This window comes from Physeter macrocephalus, chromosome 9, assembly GCF_002837175.3.
Source record: "Physeter macrocephalus isolate SW-GA chromosome 9, ASM283717v5, whole genome shotgun sequence".
Lineage (NCBI taxonomy): Eukaryota > Metazoa > Chordata > Mammalia > Artiodactyla > Physeteridae > Physeter > Physeter macrocephalus.
The window spans coordinates 27,446,384-27,467,351 of record NC_041222.1 but is presented as its reverse complement, the minus strand read 5'-3'; the positions used below and the strand labels follow the sequence as shown (position 1 = coordinate 27,467,351).

The 20,968-nt window shown below is 43.4% G+C and overlaps 1 protein-coding gene across 2 annotated transcripts in view; it reads left to right on the top strand.

The window, feature by feature from the left end:
- POLR1E (RNA polymerase I subunit E) overlaps window positions 1-20,968 on the top strand; it is a 33,252-nt gene that overhangs the window by 6,752 nt on the left and 5,532 nt on the right. The window contains exons 2-10 of one of the 2 annotated variants that reach the window (XM_055087093.1): window positions 5,401-5,505; window positions 6,066-6,169; window positions 7,380-7,456; window positions 9,135-9,220; window positions 13,031-13,089; window positions 13,875-14,019; window positions 15,790-15,897; window positions 16,774-16,870; window positions 18,370-18,503. In XM_055087093.1, coding sequence (XP_054943068.1) covers window positions 5,430-5,505; window positions 6,066-6,169; window positions 7,380-7,456; window positions 9,135-9,220; window positions 13,031-13,089; window positions 13,875-14,019; window positions 15,790-15,897; window positions 16,774-16,870; window positions 18,370-18,503 — 886 coding nt within the window. In that variant the 5' untranslated portion in view covers window positions 5,401-5,429. Of the gene's footprint in view, window positions 1-5,324; window positions 5,506-6,065; window positions 6,170-7,379; window positions 7,457-9,134; window positions 9,221-13,030; window positions 13,090-13,874; window positions 14,020-15,789; window positions 15,898-16,773; window positions 16,871-18,369; window positions 18,504-20,968 lie in introns of those variants that run through there. The other variant, XM_007108836.4, reaches the window with a different exon arrangement.

Genomic DNA, 20,968 nt, shown 5'->3' with positions numbered 1-20,968 from the left:
GAAGGGACCATGGGTCAGTATAATTGCATTCTTTATATTTTTCTGTGTTTTCCTCAATATTGGACATCAAATATGTATTGGTTTGATAATTTTTTAAAAATTCATAAATGTTATTGGGGAAAATTAAAATATCTGAACAGGCTGAATCTAACACAATTAAATTTAACAGGCCTTCATTTAAGGTCTGAATCTTTGTTTTTAAAAAATTGCAGGGATGATGTGACTTAGCAGAAGCGAAGTCAAGAATTTTTGCTTATTGTTAACCCTAAATAAGTTAACCAAACAGTATAGATGCTTAGAATAAAAGCACTTATTGGTTTCATCAGGAGAGGCATGGTAAGTAGCACAAGGGAGGTGATGGATCCTTTCTGTTCTGTGTTACCCAGTCCAGAGCTAATGTATTGATCTGTGTGGGGTCCACAGTGCGAGAAGGATACAGAGATATTGGTGTGTGTCCAGCAGTGGTAACCAGGATGAGGAGAGACCTAGAAACTTTGGTGTGGGAAAAAATCAAGGGGTTGGGGGGAGTTGCTGAGAAGGAGAGGGGCAGATAAGTGGAAAGCATGATCAGAGTATTCAGGCTTTTGAAGGATTCAGGACAGAGGAGTTGGTCATGCTCTGTGTGGTCCTAGAGAGCAGAACTGGAGCTACAGGGGAAGCTACAAAAGGCAGATTCAGCTTTGTGTAAGGAAAAATCTGTCCAAGGTGAAAAGTGTGCTTTATAAGGAATAAGTCATCCATGTCTATAGGTATGCAAGCAGAGTCTGCATCAGGAATATAAAGGAAGAGGAAGGGGAAGAGAGGGAAGAGCAGGAGAGGGAGACAAACACAGAAAAAGAGACAAAGGAATAAAAAAGAGAGGCAGAGAGGCAGAAGATACAGTTTTGAGAGCTCTATGTGAGTTACAGCACATGACCTGACCTGCCTTCACGTCTTTGCTAGCGATATCCGGAGACGCCAGCAGATGGAGATATTACCCCAGGAAAGGAGGACTCTGCCTGACCCCACCCGAACCCTCCAATTCCTTACTTTCAAAAAATCGTTTTCTTCCTCTGAAAAATAATGCTAAGAGAGAATTCCAGAAGTCTCCAAATTTCCAAACTAAATTTATAAACAAACATTTTGTGGTAAATTCTGCCTGTGATTACCCCTGACTCTAATTTAGAAGAGGTCACTATAGCTTTTGGCATTTTCGTCACTGCCTGAGTAGGGCTCCCTCCATCTTGCCCCATCCCAGTTATGTATGCATGTATGTATATGTATATGGTGTCTGTGTATTTAGAATAATTGTTAAATAGTTAAACAATATAGGGGTATACTACAGTCCCCTTCCCAATCACCTTGCCATTAATACTTTCCTTCTCTTGACAGAATGTCTGTCACTTTGAATTCTTGCCTGTGGTAATTCTGGGAGCCTTTGCTCTCAAACCATGTGTCATAGTCTTCACTCTTCCACTCAGCTGTAGAGCTGAAAATTCTGAGGGCTTTCACAGACTTTGACTGGTAAAGATGTGCCTTAAAAGGGAAACGTTCTTGTACAACAGTGCTCCACAAACTTGAAGGGTGCGTTAGTTATCTAGGCATCTTGTTAAAGTGCAGATTCTGATTCAGAAGATTTGATAGGGCCGGAGATTCTGCAGTGCTAACGAGTTCCCAGGTGATGTTGATGCTCTTGGCCCAAAGATCATACACTTTGAGTAGCAAGGGACATATAATATGTCCCTATATCAGGAGGGGCCAGGACACTTCTCTCAAGAACTGTAATTGATTCTTTGTATCCACTTCTGTCTTCTTTGTCACTTGTTAGCTTTTTTAAAAAATATTTTTTAAAATTATTTTTTTAGGCTGCGCTGGGTCTTAATTGCAGCATGCATGCGGGATCTAGTTCAGCCACCAGGGAGCGAACCTGGGCCCCCTGCACTGGGAGTGTGGAGTCTTACCCACTGGACCACCAAGGAAGTCCCCTGTCACTCGTTAATAACTGTTCATGTTTTCATTCAACCAACCAATGTTTACAGAGAACCTATTTGTAAACTCAATGCTAGTTAAATTTAAGCAACTTTAGTGTCTGAGCTGCAGTCCCTATGCTAGGCTCCTAGGATTTGTGATGGTTCAGACTCATTCCTTGCCTTGTCACTCATTCATTCAACATTTATTGAGGGTCTACTATGTGCCAGGCACTGCTCCTGGAGCTAAAGATATGGCAGTGAACAAAACAAACAAATCTGTTTATTGTTTAACGCCAAATGAGTCTGTCTCCAATGGGGGAGACAGGCAAATAGTTAGACAATTAAGATTTTTTTTTTCTTTCTTCCTTTTCCCTTCCTGAGCAATTCAATCTGAAAGCCATTTGGTGGGTAGTCTTTCACTCAGAGGGGAAGGGGAGCCTGCAGTGGCCTAGAGCAAGAGTACTGGAGTCCAAGCAGGATGAGAAGTTTATCCATGTGGAAAGGGTGGCCTGATACAGTGTCTGAGCTTAAGCTAGGTGAGACGGGCATCTGGGCAGGAGGCAACCTTGTGAGGGTTGTCAGAGCCTGATCAGAGTAAGGAGGGCATCTGGGATGGTTAATTTTATGTGTCAACTTGATGGGCTTCAGGGTGCCCAGATTAAATATTATTTCTGGGTGTGTCTGTGAGGGTGTTTCCAGATAAGATTAGCATTTTAATCAGTGGACTCAGTAAAGTAGATTGCCCTCCCCAAAGTGGGTGGGCATCATCCAATCTGTTGAGGGCCTTAATAGAACAAAAGGTGGAGGGAAAAGGAATTTGCCCATGTTTTTCTTTCCTCATCTGTGAGCTGGGACATCTCATCTTATCTTCTCTGGCCCTCAGGTCTTGGAGTTACACTGTCAGCATCCCTGGTTCTCAGGCCTTCAGAGTACACCACCAGCTTTCCTGCCAGTTTATAGATGGCAGACTGTAGAAACTTTCAGCCTCCATAATCCTGTGAGCCAATTCCTCATAATAATCAATCAGTCTCTCTGTGTGTGTCTCTCTCTGTATCTCTCTCTCTCTCTCTCACTCTGTTTCTCTGGAGAGCCCTAATTAATACAGCATCCATGTAGGGGCTTGGGCTTGGTTCAAGGTGGGAGCCTGAATGCGATAAGAAGAGCCTTCATGTCGGCTGATGGTGATGGGAGATGTGTTACTTACAGGGGAACTGATCAAATAAGTAAATATATTAAAGCTAATTGGAACCAGGTTTCCCACTGTCAGAGAAAGAAGTTATAAATATGGGGGGGAAGAAAACCAGAATGAACCTTGTGGTGATGGACTGGAATTAGAGTTGGACTTATGGTTTCCAATATATATAGATTTAGAAATAAATCACTTTTAGTTGTAAAATTGTGTCTACATATATTCCCTAATTCGGTTAATTCAGGCCTGGGAGGGGTGACATCCCAAAAGCAGACCATACCTAACACGTAGATCTTGGTCTCTAAATACCATTCCCTACCAAAAGGAACCAGAACTTGGAGAAATGGGTGATTTCAGGGCTGAGGCAGGGAAAGTACAGGGTCAGCTGAAATATCTTGTGCCAGAAAGCAAAGATGTTCAAAAAAATGATATGAAAATGTTAAAAGAACACAGAAACCAGCTTATGGGGTTCCCACTGGCCCAATCTGGGAAAATTTGAACTTAAAACTAAATGATAGTAGCAGATTCTATTCTATTGAGTAAAATAGAAATCCACAAGTCCATACTGATATAAATAAATAAATAAGTAGGAAGCGTGATGAACAGGATACTTTCTAAGTCTATATGTACCTGCCCACAAAATGCTTATTAATTACAAAGGGAAAAGAATAAACTTTACAGTGGAGAATCCTGGTTAATACCACTTTAATAAAGTGATCAAAGTTACTATAGCCAGTAATGGGACAAATCGAAATTGTCTACCACCTGACATGATACAATGAGAACAGCGTCATATCTGTAATATTCCTGCCAAAGATGCATAAACTGAGACTAATCACTTGAAAACATTAGATAAAGCCAGATTGAGGGACATTCTACAAAAAAACTGGCCTATAAACTTTAAAATTCAAAGTGAAGAACTGTTCTGGGTTGAGGGAGACTACAGAGCTATGACAGCTAAATGCAGCATGTGATTCTGGACAAAATCTTTTGCTATAAAAACATTACTGGGACAGTCGGTGAACTTAAATGGGGCACGATGATTATATGGTAGTAATGCAGCAACGTTAATTTCCTGATTTTGATGGCTGTATTGTAGCTATTTAGGGATGTTCCTGTCTGTAGGAAATACTATACATGATCTTCAGGGGTGATGGGGCATCAGGTTGGTAACTCATTCAAAAAAGTTCAGGGCAAAAAAAGTTCTTTGCACTGTACTTGCAATGTTTTTGTAAGTTTGAGATTGAGTAATTAGAAAAGAGTGACGTGCTCAGGCAAAGGGGAGCTCAGGTGTTAAGGTTATTCGGATCATGTTGGAGGTATGGGTGGGGGAGAGGATGAGTCTTGAAAGAAGGCAATTTGGAGAACAGAGATTGGTCAACACGGTTCTTTCCCTTCAACAGTATTTGCCTTTGACTGGGCAGAAGGGGCCCTGGCTTGGGTCCATGCTCAAAGGCCCTGCAGGCCCTGCTTTGACCCTCCTTTTGTTCTAATAACTCTCCATGCAGGAGGGAGGGTCGAATCCACAGGGATGAAAGGACATGCCCATCAGATTAGGTTTCCCTTCTAGTTCACCCCAGAATCCTTGAGCCTGCTGGGCCTCTCCCCCTGGTCCATCCTCGGAGGGTTGATTTAGGCACAGTATGCACGTCTAGACCCGAGAACTGATCATGTCGTTGTTTACAGGATTGTGGACCAAGTTTTGGGGCTTAAGGACTGATGTCCAGGTGTGTGGAAGGAGGTCCTGGAGAATTGCTGTTCTCTGCGAGTTGCCACATTTAGCTGGAGCTCAAGGATTGCCTATCAGAGAATTCTAAATTTGAACTCGGACTTTCAGATCTTAGTAAGACATATTTACACCGTAGTAGAGACAAACCATACCCTACCTAGACAGGGCTGAGGAAGAAATCCCACACAACGTTTAGGCAAGACTGCCGTGCCCTGCTCACCCTAGAGGTACACAGCCTGAAATGCGCAGGCCGAGTGCTGAGCCAATCAGGTGCTGCGCCTTGGAGAGGCCGGCGGAGGAGGGAGCAGGACAGGGTGAGGATGGAGACCACACCTCTCCGCGCGGAGGGGCGGGGCGAAGAGTGGGCGGGGATGGCGCTCAGAGCTCAGGGAAAGAGCGGGGCGGTGCCTGCTGGGGGCGGAACCACGCGTCTCTGAGCGTGCAGGGCGGTGCCCGGCGAGGCCACGCCTCTTCCTGCCCGGAACGTTGCTTCCGCGTGTGCTTAAACGCGCTGCTGCCCGCGGCTGTTTTAGCTCCTGGGCTTGGCGTCTGGAGAGGCGAGATGGCGGCGGAGGTGTTGCCGAGTGCGAGGTGGCTGTACTGTGGAGAGCCCGACGAGAGCCAGAGAGCTCTACTGGGTAAAGACTGCGAAGCTGGAGCAGAGCTCCCCGTAACTTCCTCCCCTTCCGTCTCGGTACCGCTACAGCCCTCCACTTCCCACATCCGTCGGGTGCCCGTTCCCAGCTGGGCCAAGATTCCTTATAGTCTCCCCCACTACTTGGGGCTCGGCCAGGGCTCCTCTGTCATCTTTCTGGTACCACCTCCCACCTGGATGAGGAAATCCCGGTTACCCCCTCTCCAGGGCTGTATGTACCCAGGAGGCCGTCATCTCCTCACCCACCAGGTCTCACACCTGCTCTGTTTCCTTCTCTCTACTGGCCAGGGATTCCCTCTGTCTTTCTAGGTTTGGCCGAGGTCTCCAAAGTCAGCCCCATTCCCCTAGTTATTCCTTCCTGTCAGAGCCCCTTCCCAGCCCCTCTTCCCACCTGGACCAGGACCTCCTTCAGTCCCCCTTTGGGTCAGGACCTGGGGTTCCTTGCCATACCCATTCCTCCAGTCACTCCCTCCCGTTGACGATCCATTTCCTCCCCACCATATTCTTGTGCTCTCATCTCATTCTTGGGCTGCAATCTTACAGTCCAGTTCTCCAATGGGAAGCTACAGAATCCAGGCAACATGCGCTTTACCTTGTACAAGAGCAATGACTCCACAAACCCCAGGAAGAGGAGTCAGCGGATCCTGGTAAGTGCTCCCGTGGCCACTTGCCTCCACTCTTCAGGCCTCAGGAGGCCTCCTGGGTGTGGGTGGAGGTAGGAGGGAGTGAGTGGAGAAAAAGGGGGATAGCAAGTGAACCTTTGAAGAACTTTGAGCCCCAGCAGGCTGGGGTGTGGGGACAGGTTCCACTGAGTTTCACACTTGTGGTGAAGTGCTGACCTTTTATTCATTTGTTCATTCAACAAGTATTTATTGAGCCCCACTGTGGCCCTGGGCTGAAAGCTGCTAGGGAAAGAGCTAAGTGAGAGCTGGCCCCACTCTGAGGGAGCTCGTACTCCAGAGCAGCGTTTCCCAGTCTCAGCACTATTGACATTTTGACCCAGATAATTATTTGATGTGGAGGCTCTCCTGTGAAGCACTGGATATTTAGCAGCTTTCTGGGCCTCTACCCATTAGCTGCCAGTTGCACCTCCCAGTTGTGGCAAACAGAATGTCAGACATACCTAGATATCCCCTGAGGGGTAATTCCCTGGGTTGAGAACCACTGCTCTAGAGAGGTGAGAACTGGATGTGAGGGACACTCATACAGAAATAGATAAAGCTAGGGTCCCTGGGAGAGAGAGTACAGAGCAGGGCAGAGTGAGTTCAGTCAGTGAAGTCTCTGCTTGCTAGAATGTCTTCCTGGGGGAGGGTGCATGGGAGCTGAACGCTGAAGGATGGAGGAGGGTTTAACAGCTGAAGTTAGTACTCCAGGTGAAGAGGATAGCCAGAACAAACATGGGGAAGCAGGAAAGCTTGGCTCTGATTGAGGAATGAATTAACCATTTCTATGGTCCTGAGAGCATATAAGGAGCAGTCATGATAGAGGAGAGCAGAGAGGTTCAAGAAGGGCTTGGACTTTGGGGTTGCCTGCAGAATCATTTTGTTGCATGCCTCTAAGTGCTGAGAGCCCCGGGCCCATCTTCCAAGTCCTGTGGTACAGCTCCCCCAAGAACTTCTCAGACCAGCTAGAAGCAAGCACTACCTGGGACTTTTCAAAAGTCCTCTTGCCTTTCCCCCAGGGATACCCCAGATTCACTTAGAGATAGGGAGCTGGATCATCTCAAGGAAGCTCTCTCGTTCTGATCCACGTGCGGTTTGGATTCTAAAGCTTCTGCAAACGTGGAGAAGGGAGTCAAGATATTTACTATCTTTCAACATTGGTTGTAATGGAGCTTTCCCTCGCTCTACATTTTAGGCAGCTGAAACAGACAGACTTAACTATGTGGGAAACAATTTTGGGACTGGAGCCCTGAAATGCAACGCTCTCTGCAGGTAGGGACAGGGGAAAGGGATTGTGGGAAGTGGTGGGGGGTGGCTCTGGCACTGCTCTTTGTCTTTATTTTAGGGGCAGTGGGGGAAATCTAGAGAGATTTACCAAGTTCCTGTGTTCCCAGACCCCGGGGCCCTCACACCAGCATGTAGACCTTCCTGAAATTGAAAAGTGACTTACATTTGTTTAATTTCCTGAAAACCTCATTCATTTGTAATCTTAAAAAATTTTTTTTTGTAAATAATTAATTTATTTTTGGCTGCGTTGGGTCTTTGTTGCTGCATACAAGCTTTCTCTAGTTGCGGTGCGCAGGCTTCTCATTGCGGTGGCTTCTCTTGTTGCAGAGCACGGGCTCTAGGCATGCAGGCTTCAGTAGTTATGGCATGCAGGCTCAGTAGTTGTGGCTCGCAGGCTCTAGAGCGCAGGCTCAGTAGTTGTGGTACACGGGCTTAGTTGCTCCGCCGCATGTGGGATCTTCCCGGACCAGGGATCGAACCCATGTCCCCCATTGGCAGGCAGATTCTTAACCACTGTGCCACCAGGGAAGTCCCCCCAATTTTTTTTAATTGAGATATAATTGACATATAACATTATATTAGTTTCAGGTGTATAACATAATGATTCAATGTACGTATATATTGCAAAATGGCCACTACAGTGTCTAGTTAACATCCACACATAGTTACAAAATTTTTTTCTTGTGATGAGAACTTTTAAGACTTACTCTCTTAACAGCTTTCAAATATACGCTACAACATTATTTTCTATAGTCACCAAGCTGTACGTTACATCTCTAGGACTTATAACTGGAAGTTTGTACCTTTTGACCACCTTCATTATTTCTGACCACATCATTAACTTGCAATATTCTTTGCTTATAACTATCTTGTTCCCGAAAGGCAGCTGTCTCCACTAATTTGGAATGTGTGATCAATAGGCCAGAGTTTACCGGAAGTCTGCCTTGGGACTAACTACAAGAAAAGGATTTGGTAGTGTCTAAGGCTCCAGAATTTCTGTCTAGCTCTGGAAAGATTACTGACTTGGGGCAACTCTGCCCTTTACTGACCCCCAGTCTACTCCTCAGTACAGTGAAGATTGTCCAGCCTGAACAGTCTTAAGTGTCAGGGGTTGGCATAATGCAGTGTCCTTGTGAAGGTAGCCATCAGTGAATCACAAACAAGCCCCTTTCAGGGTCCCCCCTGAACCACCCTGATAGAAGTCAGATTAGTGTGTATATGCTTGAAACTTTTAACTTTTATCATCCCTTTACAAAGATTTTCTAGTTTAAACTGGTCTTCTCATAATTACCAAGGTTTTACTTGTCTTTGCTTCCATAGAATTTATACGTGCAGTAAATTCTAGTGTTTAATTCTAGATTCTTATATTCCAGAAAGGTTTCCCACTACAGCAGTGAGCCCAAATGTGATCAGTTATAAGAATCACCTGGTGGCTCCCCGCCGCTGCCCCCAGAGCCTCTTCATGAACCCTTTCCTCCTTTCCCTCCCCGTGCAGAGGATTGCTGCTGTAGGGGATTATTGTTACTCATGAGCAAGTGATGTCTTCCTCAGGTGTATTGGGGCAGAAAGAAGGTTGAGAACTTCTAAGCGGAAAAAAGGAGGTTGTATAAACAATACCTTTTGAATAATCCATTGTCACTGGTATTATTCCTTCTTTATTCAGGCACTTTGTGGGAATTTTGAACAAGACCTCTGGCCAAATGGAAGTATATGATGCTGAATTGTTCAATATGCAGCCGCTGTTTTCCGGTAGGTCCTAGTCATGAAGGCTCAAAGAAATGCTGAATATTTTAGGTTTCCTGGATGAGTCGGTTTGACTTTTTGATTTGTAAAATACATTTTGTAGCTATTTTTTCAAGGTTTTTTTTTTCCCATTTGAAAAAGTTTTAAAAGTGCTTTCACTCAGCAAATATTTATTGATGACCTGCTGTGCTCCAGGCACAAGTTAGGGGCTGTGAATATAGCAAAACAGACACAGATCCTGTCCCTACAGTGTTTACAGACTTAAGATCAGGAAACTAATCTTAGTTAAAGCAAGTTGAGCACTGATCAGAGCAGAGTATTGGAGGGCATACATGATATTCTTTTCCATAGAGGGCCTTTCTTAAGTTTTAATTGTTCTAGTTGGGGTAGAAGTTTAAAATTTTTTTAAAAATTTATTTATTTAATTTATTTATTTTTGGCTGTGTTGGGTCTTCGTTGCTGCGTGCAGTCTTTCTCTAGTTGCAGCGAGCAGGGGCTACTCTTTGTTGAGGTGTGCAGGCTTCTCATTGCGGTAGCTTCTCGTTGCGGAGCATGGGCTTCAGCAGTTGTGGCACACGGGTTCAGTAGTTGTGGCTCGCGGGCTCTAGAGTGCAGGCTCAGTAGTTGTGGCACACGGGCTTAGTTGCTCCATGGCATGTGGGATCTTCCTGGACCAGGGCTCGAACCCATGTCTCCTGCATTGGCAGGCGGATTCTTAACCACTGCACCAGCAGGGAAGCCCTGGAGTAGAGGTTTTAGAATCTCTGGTAGATGATAGAAGTTGCTTATAGGTTGGACAGTAACTTCCAGGTCGATGCAAAGTCTCTACTTTCTAATTTGGGAAGAGATCCATTTTCTCTGTAATCCACTGGGAGAAGTTACAGTACTTCTCCACTTTGGCATTTTAGAATGTTCAGGGCTAGAGTGGGATCTTCCAAAATGATAGATAAGAGGGTCAAACTCAAGGGGCTCCTGTTCCTAAATCTTAAATACTGAGAACCATGGTAGGGGAGGGAGTTAGATAAGGATCATTAGGGTCATTGTGAATCTGCTCAATACCTTCAGAGGCATTAGTTCTAATAACTTCACTCTCTCAAAGCAGTGGTCTCAGCCCTTTTGAGAATCTCATAAGGACCTGGACCTACCTCCTAGAAACATACGTAATTTACAAAAAATATGAGATTTTGCATATAATTGTAAAGGGCTCTTGCATCCCAAAGCCCAGCTGTGAATTTCCTAGGGGTCCATAGTCTCTAAGTTAAGAATTCCCTGCTTTGCAAACAAATATAACTGCATATAAGTTATCCTCCAAATGCTCTTCTGTCTTCTGAGAAGGCAAAGAAAATTGTTTATTAATTTGTTGATTAAACACATTTTTGTTTTTACAAGTAAAAAATTTGTAAATATTGGTTAATTCTAACCAGCATATATCAAAAATACGCACAACATTTATTGGGTCCTTACTATGCTCTGGGCACTGTTCTAAGCACTTTCAATGTACTATGTCATTTACTTCACATAACAACCCTGTGGGGTAGGTATTGTATTCCTTTTGTTTAATCAATGATGAACCTGGCCCAGAGGCTAAATGACTTTGGCAGGATCATACTCCTGGCGTATATGAGAGACCTGGGATTTAAATGTGGCACGGTCACTCCAGAGCTTGTGCTTCTGTCCACTAGATTATATTATCCCTTACATGAATACTCTGTGGGAGATTACAGAGCTTCATGTAAATAATACCTCATGTTTATGCCTGCTTTTAGGTCTTAAAAAAATTTTTTTTAACTTTTTTAAAAAAATTGAAGTATAGTTGATTTACAGTATTTTATTTCAGGTGTATGGCATATGAGATATATATATATATATATATATTTTTGGCAGATTATATTCCATTATAGCTTATTACAAGCTATTGGGTACAATTCCCTGTACTATACAGTACATCCTTGTTGCTTATCTATCTTATGTATAGTAGTTTGTATCTGTTACTTCCATACTCCTTATTTGTACCTCCCCCACACCCTTAGTAACCATAAGTTTGTTTTCTGTGTCTGTCAGTCTGTTTTTGGTGTTTTTTGTTTTAAGTTTAATTTATTTTTGGCTGCATTGGGTCTTTGTTGCTGCACGTGAACTTTCTCTAGTTGTGGTGAGCGGGGGCTACTCTTGTTGCAGAGCACGGGCTCTAGGCCTGCAGGGTTCAGTAGTTGTGGCACACAGGCCCAGTAGTTGTGGCGCGCAGGCTCAGTAGTTGTGGCGCATGGGCTTAGTTGCTCCACGGCATGTGTGATCTTCCTGGACCAGGGCTCGAACCCGTGTCCCCTGCATTGGCAGGCAGATTCTTAACCGCTGAGCCACCAGGGAAGCCCTGTGAGTCTGTTTCTGTTTTGTATATACATTCATTGGTATTTTTAAAAAAATGTTTTCTAATTAAATTATTTTTATACAGTTTTTAAAGGTTATTTTCCATTTACAGTCAATATAAAATATTGGCTGTATTCCCTGTGTTATACAGTATATCCTTGTAGCTTGTTTTATCCATAATAATTTGTACCTCTTACTCTCCTATCTTTATATTGCCCCTCCTCCTTTCTCTTTCTCCTCACTGGTAACCACTAGTTTGCTCTTTCTATCTGTGAGTCTGCTCTTTTTTGTTATATTCACTAGTTTGTTTTATTTTCTAGATTCCACATATAAATGATAGCATACAGTATTTGTCTTTCTCTGTCTGACTTATTTCACTATGCGTAGTGCCCTCCAGGTCCATCCATTTTGTTGCAAAGGGCAAAATTTCATTCTTTTTTTATGGCTGGGTAGTATTCCATTGTGTATATATGTATAATGGCTAGAATAAACCAATATTTACAACTTTTTTACATATAAAAACAAAAATGTGTTTAATTAAGAAATTAATGAACAATTTTACATACATACACAATGGAATGTCCTCAGGGTGTGGTGGCCGCTATTACCTTGATATGGGGTGTGGTTGGTGTTGGGAGTCTAAAGCCCAAGGAGGGTGTGAGGTGGTGCTTCCTTTCTGCTCCATGACTGTCACCGCCTTGTCAAGGGCAGGGTTTGCTCCCCAGCTGCTAGACCCAGTCTTCTTCCAGGGGCTGGTTGGCCCAGATCCTGAACCAAGCTGTGGTGTGGAGTGAGCCCATGCAGACCTTCTCTTCCTTTCAGATCCCTCTCAGGGCGGTGGGGTGGCGGGGCGGCGGGTCCTGACCCTACTACCTGGTTACGTGGAAATCTTTCTTTTTTTAAAAAAAATTAATGTATTTTTTTTATACAGCAGGTTCTTATTAGTCATCCATTTTATACACATCAGTGCGCTTTGGTTGTATAGGAATTCTTCTGCCGGTTTCCAGTTAGTTTTTTGTGAGAATTGTTCCACATGTAGATGTATTGGTGAGCTCCAGGTCCCCCTCTTGATCCCTCCTCCTTAGGTCTTTTACTAGGAGGGCAGAACTGTATACTGGGAGGAGCGGAGGACTTGGTTTCTAATCCCATCTCTGCATTGCCTGGGGCAAGTCATTTCACCTGGAGGCCTCATGTTTCCTTATTTGTGAAATTAAGGGCTTGGATCTGATGACCCCTTCACTTGACTCTAATTTATTCTCCAAATCCTCTAACTGTATACTGAAGCTTCATACTAAATGTTCACAGTATACACTCATGTTAAGCTCTGGGAAGTCCTGTACTAAAGAAATCTGTTTTTCTTAGATTAACTGTTAAACAAACATTAAACACTATTACGGTCTGTAGGCCTTAACAGTTTGCTTTTTTTCTTTGTTTTTGTTTTGTGTTTTATAGATGAATCAGTTCAGAGTGAATCGACACTGGAGAGTCACACCAAATCTTTTAGAGAAAAGGTAAGTATGACAGAACTAAGATGTGAGACCTAAAGCAAGTTCCTTCCAGGCCTTGGGTTGCTCCATCAGTAAAATGAGCTGGTTGAACACAGGGGTCTCCCTAGCTGCTCCCAGCTCATTCAGTCTGTGGTTCTCTGGACAGTTCCTACCTGCACAGTCCTCCTTGGCCTCACAGACTGCAGACCTCCTCTCTGGGGCAGCTATACACAGCTCTGTGCCAGTGTCTGGAACTGGTTCTCTGGGCTGTAGCATAACACTTATTTTCAGGATTTAATCCAAGTTTCAGAAAATATTGGAAGCCTGGAAACTTCACATCAAGACAAAGTAAACTTTAGGATTTTCAATGTAGAAGCTTCCTACAAAGCTCATCTCACCCCAGGATGGCAAACTGATTGAATCTCCAGTGCTGCCTGGAGGGGAGTGAAGCTGTCTTCAGGCTCAGAGGGATAGTGAGCTATCTATTAGTAATGTCTGTTTTTGGTGTAGGATTGGAAAACCGGTAAGCTGTGTGCCCCAGATTTACCAACCCTAATTCTAGTCTTTTTATTTTATAGGTGAAAACACTATTGATTTATAAATAGCTCATTACAGTTTATAAAGCAAGTACTTCAGAGCTCTTAATATCTTTTGGTTCTTAAAACAAGCCTATGAGGTAGTTAGGTATGAGTCAGCCCAATTTACAGAAGTGGTATTAATGGCTCAGAGAGGCTGTTTACCCGTAGTCACACAGCTAGGAGTAGCAGTGCTCAGCCTGTTCCCAGTGACCAAATTTGTCTTTTGCACAGATGGATTCTTGCATTGAAGCCTTTGGTACCACCAAACAGAAGCGGGCTCTGAACTCCAGGAGAATGAACAAAGTTGGCAGTGAATCTTTGAATAGTGCAGTGGCTAAAGCTGCAGAGAGTATAATTGATACAAAGGGTGTGACTGGTAAGCAGCTGGAACTTGGGGTAAGAGGCTGCTGGTAGAAACAGCTTTCCCTTCTCTTGAGATCTTTCACCTGCCCCACAGATGGAAATGATGGGAGTTAGGGCTGGATTCCTTCCTGCTTCTCCCTGAGGGCCTTCTTAGGAACAGACTCTGGAAATCATAAGAAACATCTGACATGGCCTGCTCTCAGTGAGCTCACAGTCGAGTAGACAGACATGGGAATGGTTATGTGCCCTCTGTGTCCTTGGTGCCAGGGCTACAGCCTGCAGGGCACAGAGGAGGGAGACGGCCTCAAGTCTCTGTGAGTTACAGGGAGGGTTTAGTCAAAAAGGCTGATGTGATGATGATGAGCTAGCCTCTAGAGACACTTTGAGGTCACTGGATCTTTTTTCTTTCTTCAGCAGCTTGAGTATTAAATTGTATTATTTAAAATGTGTAATGTGTTTATTGTTCAAATGCATTATAAGAACATAAGAGAAAGTTATATATATATATATATATATATATATATATATATATATAAAAGAGCAGTTTTTCTATTAAAATGGAATTTTAGTAAGGTTTAGAAAATCTTTCCATACCCGATGATTATATATTTTCCTATGTTGTCTTTCAGTACTTTCACAGTTTAACTTTTTACATTTACAATTTAATGATGTTGTTTTTTTTTTGGTCTATGGTACAAACCTAATTTTATATTTTCCAAATGATTAGCCAGTTGTCCCCAACTCCATCCTTTCCTTTTGTAAAAAATGATTTAAAAAATCGTCTGTATCATTTTACCACAATCTTAATTGTGTTCTCGCTCATCATTCTGACTGGCTCTTCTTGTAGCAGCATCAGGTCCTTTTGATTATAGTAGCCTCACCTTCCAGTTTGTTGTCTGATAGGGCAAATTTATCCTCCATCCTTATTTTTCACAAATGTACTGGTTATTGTAGCATGCTTGCTTATTTATTTATTTATTTATTTATTTATTTATTTATTTATTTATTTATGGCTGCGTTGGGTCTTTGTTGCTTCATGTGGGCTTTTTCTAGTTGTGGTGAGTGGGGGGTAATCTTCATTGTGGTGCGCGGGCTTCTCATTGCGGTGGCTTCTCTTGTTGCGGAGCACGGGCTCTAGGGTGCGCAGGCTCCGTAGTTGTGGCGCACGGGCTTAGTTGCTCCATGGCACGTGGGAACTTTCTAGACCACGGCTCGAACCCGTGTCCCCTGAATTGGCAGGCGAATTCTTAACCACTGCACCACCAGGGAAGTCCCGTGGCATGCTTTTTTTTCCCAGGTGATCTTAAGAATTATTTTGTCAAGTTCTCTCAAAATCCAATTGGGATTAGTATGGGGAGAATCAGCATCTTTATAATATGTTTTCCCATCCAGGAACATAGAAACATGTCTCCATTTAGTCAAAGATATACTTTAATGTCTCAGTAAATTTTTCAATTTTTTTTGTTCAGTTTACTCTCAGCTACTAAAGGACATTTAAAAAGAAAAATAATTCACCCATTTTCCCATCATTCTGCAACACCAACTATTACAATTTTCCTGTTTTCCTCTCTATTCTTGTCTGTGTGCATACTTAATTCTTACATGGTTATTCCTGTGTGATAGTTAGCTTTATAATTTGATTTTTCTTTTTCACTGACAATATGTGGAGTTCAGATGAGGGGGTTCCAGGCGATGATGATCTTGAGTGCGCGGGTTGCAGAGTGTTGGGGAACTTGAAGCCGAGCAGGGTGACACTGACGCTGACTCTTCCTTCATTGAAAAGCCCTGGTCAGTGACGCCATCCATGATGACTTGCAGGATGACTCCCTCTACCTCCCTCCCTGCCACGCTGATGCAGCCAAGCCTGAAGACGTGTATAAATTTGAAGACCGTATCCTTCTTGTGGGAGAAACGCCACCTCATTTCCCAGGTTGGGATATGCGCACAGGAGTGGCATGGCCAGGCTCTCTGAGGGTATCAGTGGTCCTGTGATACTCATAGAAGCTCGCCCCAGACTCTTGCAGTTGCCACAGCGCTATTGCTGGGAAGTCAGCAAGGCTCCCTCACTAGCTGAGGCACCTGCTGCAGCAGTGGCCTCTCAGGCCTTTGGATTCAAACCCATCCCTCAGCAAAATGCAGAATGCCCACGGTTCGGCCCTGTGGGGGTCACCTTCCATGAAGGGTCAAAATACGACTTTTAAGTTGGCCAGTGCCCAAAGTCTAGGGCAGACTGATTTTATTTTATTTTATTTATTTATTTATTTATTTATTTTTTTTGTGGTACGTGGGCCTCTCACTGTTGTGGCCTCTCCCATTGCGGAGCACAGGCTCTGGACGCACAGGCTCAGTTGCCATGGCTCATGGGCCCAGCCGCTCTGCAGCATGTGGGATCTTCCCGGACCGGGGCATGAACCCGTGTCCCCTGCATCGGCAAGCGGATTCTCAACCACTGCGCCACCAGGGAAGCCCCGGCAGACTGATTTTATAAAGAAGGGTTGGAATGTAGAGTTTCCGTACTTGTGGTTCTAGTCAGATGGAAAGTGCCTGCAGTGGCTTTGTGATAAGAGAAGGCAGAAAGCCCAGGCAGGCAATGAGCTCTGGGCTGGGAGTCTGGAGAACTGAGTCCTGAAGCTCTGCCTGGACATACTGTGTGATCTTCCCCTCTCTAAGCCTCAAATTTTCCCATCTGTAAAATGTGGCCAATATAAGATGATCTAGCTAGTTGGATGTTTCCATTTTGGAGAGGTTGTTCCTGACCTATAACTAGTTCTTTCCCCTGCGGAGTATGACGCTCTTCAGAGCCCATCTGAAGCTTTCAGGAATGTCACCTCAGAAGAAATACTGAAGATGATTGAAGAGAACAGGTACCCGACTTGGGCAGATGGAGTGTCTCGGGAGTGATTTTGGGACACGACAGTAGTCAGACGTGAAGCAGATCTTGGGTGTTAGTGAGGATATACGTCTGTTCAGCATTTGAACATGAACTAGCTAGTGTTTTCTCAAATGGTTGAGCTCCCAGGCCTGTTGTCCCAAGGCTGTGGATGGCTTTCAAAGGAGAGAATTGGCCTCTGAGTACATGGAACCTGTGACTGGGCAGAGGGTGGTGAGGCCTTGTAGTCTGGGGCTGGGAACTGGAGCTGACCTGTATCGGTCCCACAGCCCCCAGCCAATGTTATGCTTTTGCCAATTGTCACTGGTGGGGCCCAAGTGCTGGCCTGGGAGTAGGTGCCAGCTGAAGTGATGGTTTATCTGTGGTGATGTGCTGAGTGAAAGTTAAATTATGTATTTTAAATATAGTATATTTTAAATCAGAGATGATTTCCTCTCCTCCCTCCACTGCCCCTCACCCCTTTTTGGCTTTTAAAACAGCTTTTTTTAAAATGATAGGTTTTTTTGCTTTTGAGTTTTTTCTTTTAATAATTTTATCTTGAGAAAATAAAAAGTTGTCAACCCTAGGTTGGTCCCCCCAATTTTCGTTTGGAAATTTTACTGGTCAGTGAAATCCAAAGTCTTGGAAAATACATGTTTTTCCCTCTCTCCAAAGAAGTGCTCTTTACTGGTTCTTCATTGTCTTAATGTGATTGTGGCTCAGGGGCAGGGGCAGGAATGAGTTCTGGGCTGGGAGTCTGGAGAACCAAGTCCCCATCTGCCTGATGGACTGTGTGATCTTCCCCTGTCTGAGCCTCAGTTTTCCTATATGTAAAATGAGGCCGATACAAGATGATCTTGAAGAGCCTTTTATCGCTGCGAGTTCATGATCCTGATAGTGGTAGAACAACAGTATGTAAAAATAATAGCCAACATTGATGGAGCTCCTACATGTGCCAAGCACTGCTTTCCTTGTCTCATTTAATCCACAAAAACCCATAGGACAAGGGTACTATCATTGGCCTTAATTTACAGGTGAAGAAACCAAGGCAGAGACGTTCAGAAGCTTGCCCAAGCCACTGCATGGCAGAATGGGGATTCAAACCCAGATAGTTGAGAGGCTATGCTCCAGACCGCCACATCAGGATTGGGCCCACTATGGCCCGAGTGCCGAGTCTGGCCCATTGCCTGTGAATAAAGTTTTATTGTAACGTAGCTTCAGTCATTTATTTATATGTTATCGATGGCTGCCTTTGCATTACAATGGCAGTGACCATGTTGCCCACAAAATGTATAATATTTGTTATCTAGACCTTTACTGTCCGTGCACTAAATCATGCTCCTCCTATTATGAGGAGCTGGTTGGATGGCCCTTCCTCAGCTGTTGACTGTGTACCAGGTGTGAGGGGTGCCTGCTGTTTTCGTTGTGAAGGCGTGAATGGCTCCTGACAGAGCCGGTCTTAACACATTCCTCCTTTTCCCTCCCTTGTTTTAGTCACTGCTCCTTTGTCATAGAAGCGTTGAAGTCTTTGCCATCAAGTGAGGAGAGCCGAGACCGCCAGGCCCGGTGCATATGGTTTCTGGACACTCTCATCAGATTTCGAGCACAGAAAGTGATTAAGCGGAAAAGTAAGTCCATGCTAGACATTTTTTTTTAATTGAAGTATAGTTGATTTATATTATTAGTTTCAGGTGTACAGCAAAGTGATTCAGTTACATATGTATTTATACATATATATGTTCTTTTTCAGATTCTGTTCCATTATAGACTATTACAAGATATTGAATAAAGTTCCTTGTGCAAGGAACAACAACAAGGACACTAGGTCCTGTTGTTTATTTTATATATAGTAGTGTGTATCTGTTAGTCCCAAACTCCTAATTTATCCCTCCCTCCCCCGCTTCCCCTTTGGTAACCATAAGTTTGTTCTCTATGTCTGTGAGTCTGTTTCTGTTTGGTAAATAAGTTCATTTGTATCATGTTTTTAGATTCCACATATAAGTGATATCATATGGTATTTGTCTTTCTCTGTCTGACTTCACTTAGTATGGGAATCTCTAGGTACATCCATGTTGCTACAAATGGCATTATTTCATTCTGTTTTATGGCTGAGTAATATTCCATTGTATATATGTATACCACATCTTCTTTATCCATTCATCTGTTGATGGACACTTAGGTTGCTTCCATGTCTTGGCTATTGTAAATAGTGCTGTGAACTTTGGGGTGCACATATCATGATAGACATTTTATTCTAGTTATTTTCAGTCTGTTATTTGTCTATAATTCTTAGACTAGCTCTAGTGAGAGAGGAAATGGACATGTCTTTCCATTTCTTTGTTTATAACTGTGTAACAGTGGGATTCTGATTGGTACTGCTGATATGCTGAGAGAACTTGCCAAGCCCTTTACTCAGAAAATAGGGTCGGGTTGGATTATACGATTGCTCAGAGCTAACATTCACTACTTCTGTGTTAGCCAAAGTTGAATATCCAGTCAAATCAAATGAACGTTTTAAGGGACAGTTAGACAAAGAGTTGTATGGGGAGAAAAATTGGCCTTGCTTGTGAAGGCTTGTGGCACGTTGTTGTATCAGCTATTTCTGACTGGGAGAGAAGTCAGTTTCTGCTGGTAACCCATGCCACTGATCACCAGGGCATGGGTGGCTGCCACACACTCACATCCACCCAGAGTCAGAAACCCAGAGGGAGACACCTGTGGTTTTAGGCATAAGGTGCATGCAGTCGTGTTCCTGTGATTGGGCACCCAAGGGTCTGTACAGACACACTTTGTTCTATTGTGCTTCACTTTATCGTCCTTCGTAGATATTGTGTTTTTACAAATTGAAGGTTTGTGGCAACCCTGTGTTGAGCAAGTCTGTTGGCGCCGTTTTTCCAAAAGCATCTGCTCACTTTTGTGTCTCTCTGTCAGGTTTCGATAATTCTCACAATATTTAAAACTTTTTCATTGTTATATTTATTATGATGGTCTGTGGTCAGTGATCTTTGATGTCACTACTATGACTCACTGAAGGTTCAGATGATGGTTAGCATTTTTCAGCAGTGAAGTATTTTTTAATTAAGATATGGACTTTTTTTATCATGGTTTTTATTCTTCAATTTGTTACTACGGTGTACCACATTGATTTGCGTATATTGAAGAATCCTTGCATCCCTGGGATAAATTCCACTTGATCATGGTGTATGATCCTTTTAATGTGTTGTTGGATTCTGTTTGCTTGTATTTTATTGAGGATTTTTGCATCTATATTCATCAGTGATATTGGTCTGTAATTTTCTTTTTTTGTAGTATCTTTGGTTTTGGTATCAGGGTGATGGTGGCCTCATAGAATGAGTTTGGGAGTGTTCCTTCCTCTGCAATTTTTTGCAAGAGTTTTTTTTTTTGTTTTTTGTTTTTTTCGGCACAGGGACCTCTCACTGTTGTGGCCTCTCCCGTTGCGGAGCACAGGCTCCAGACGTGCAGGCTCAGCGGCCATGGCTCACGGGCCCAGCCACTTCACGGCATGTGGGATCTTCCCGGATTGGGGCACGAACCCGTGTCCCCTGCATCGGCAGGCGGACTCTCAACCACTGCGCCACCAGGGAAGCCCTTTGGAAGAGTTTGAGAAGGATGGGTGTTAGCTCTTCTCTAAATGTTTGAAAGAATTCACCTGTGAAGCCATCTGGTCCTGGACTTTTGTTTGTTGGAAGATTTTAAATCGGTTTCAATTTCATTACTTGTGATTTGTCTGTTCATATTTTCTGTTTCTTCCTGGTTCAGTCTTGGAACATTATACTTTTCTAAGAATTTGCCCACTTCTTCCAGTTTGTCCATTTTACTGGCATAGAGTTGCTTGTAGTAGTCTCTTAGGATACTTTGTATTTCTGCAGTGTCTATTGTAACTTCTTTTTCATTTCTAATTTTATTGATTTGAGTCCTCTCCTTCTGTTTCTTGATGAGTTTGGCTAATGGTTTTATCAGTTTTGTTTATCTTCTCAAAGAACCAGCTTTTAGTTTTATTGATCTTTGCTATTGTTTTCTTTGTTTCTATTTCATTCATTTCTGCCCTGATCTTTATGATTTCTTTCCTTCT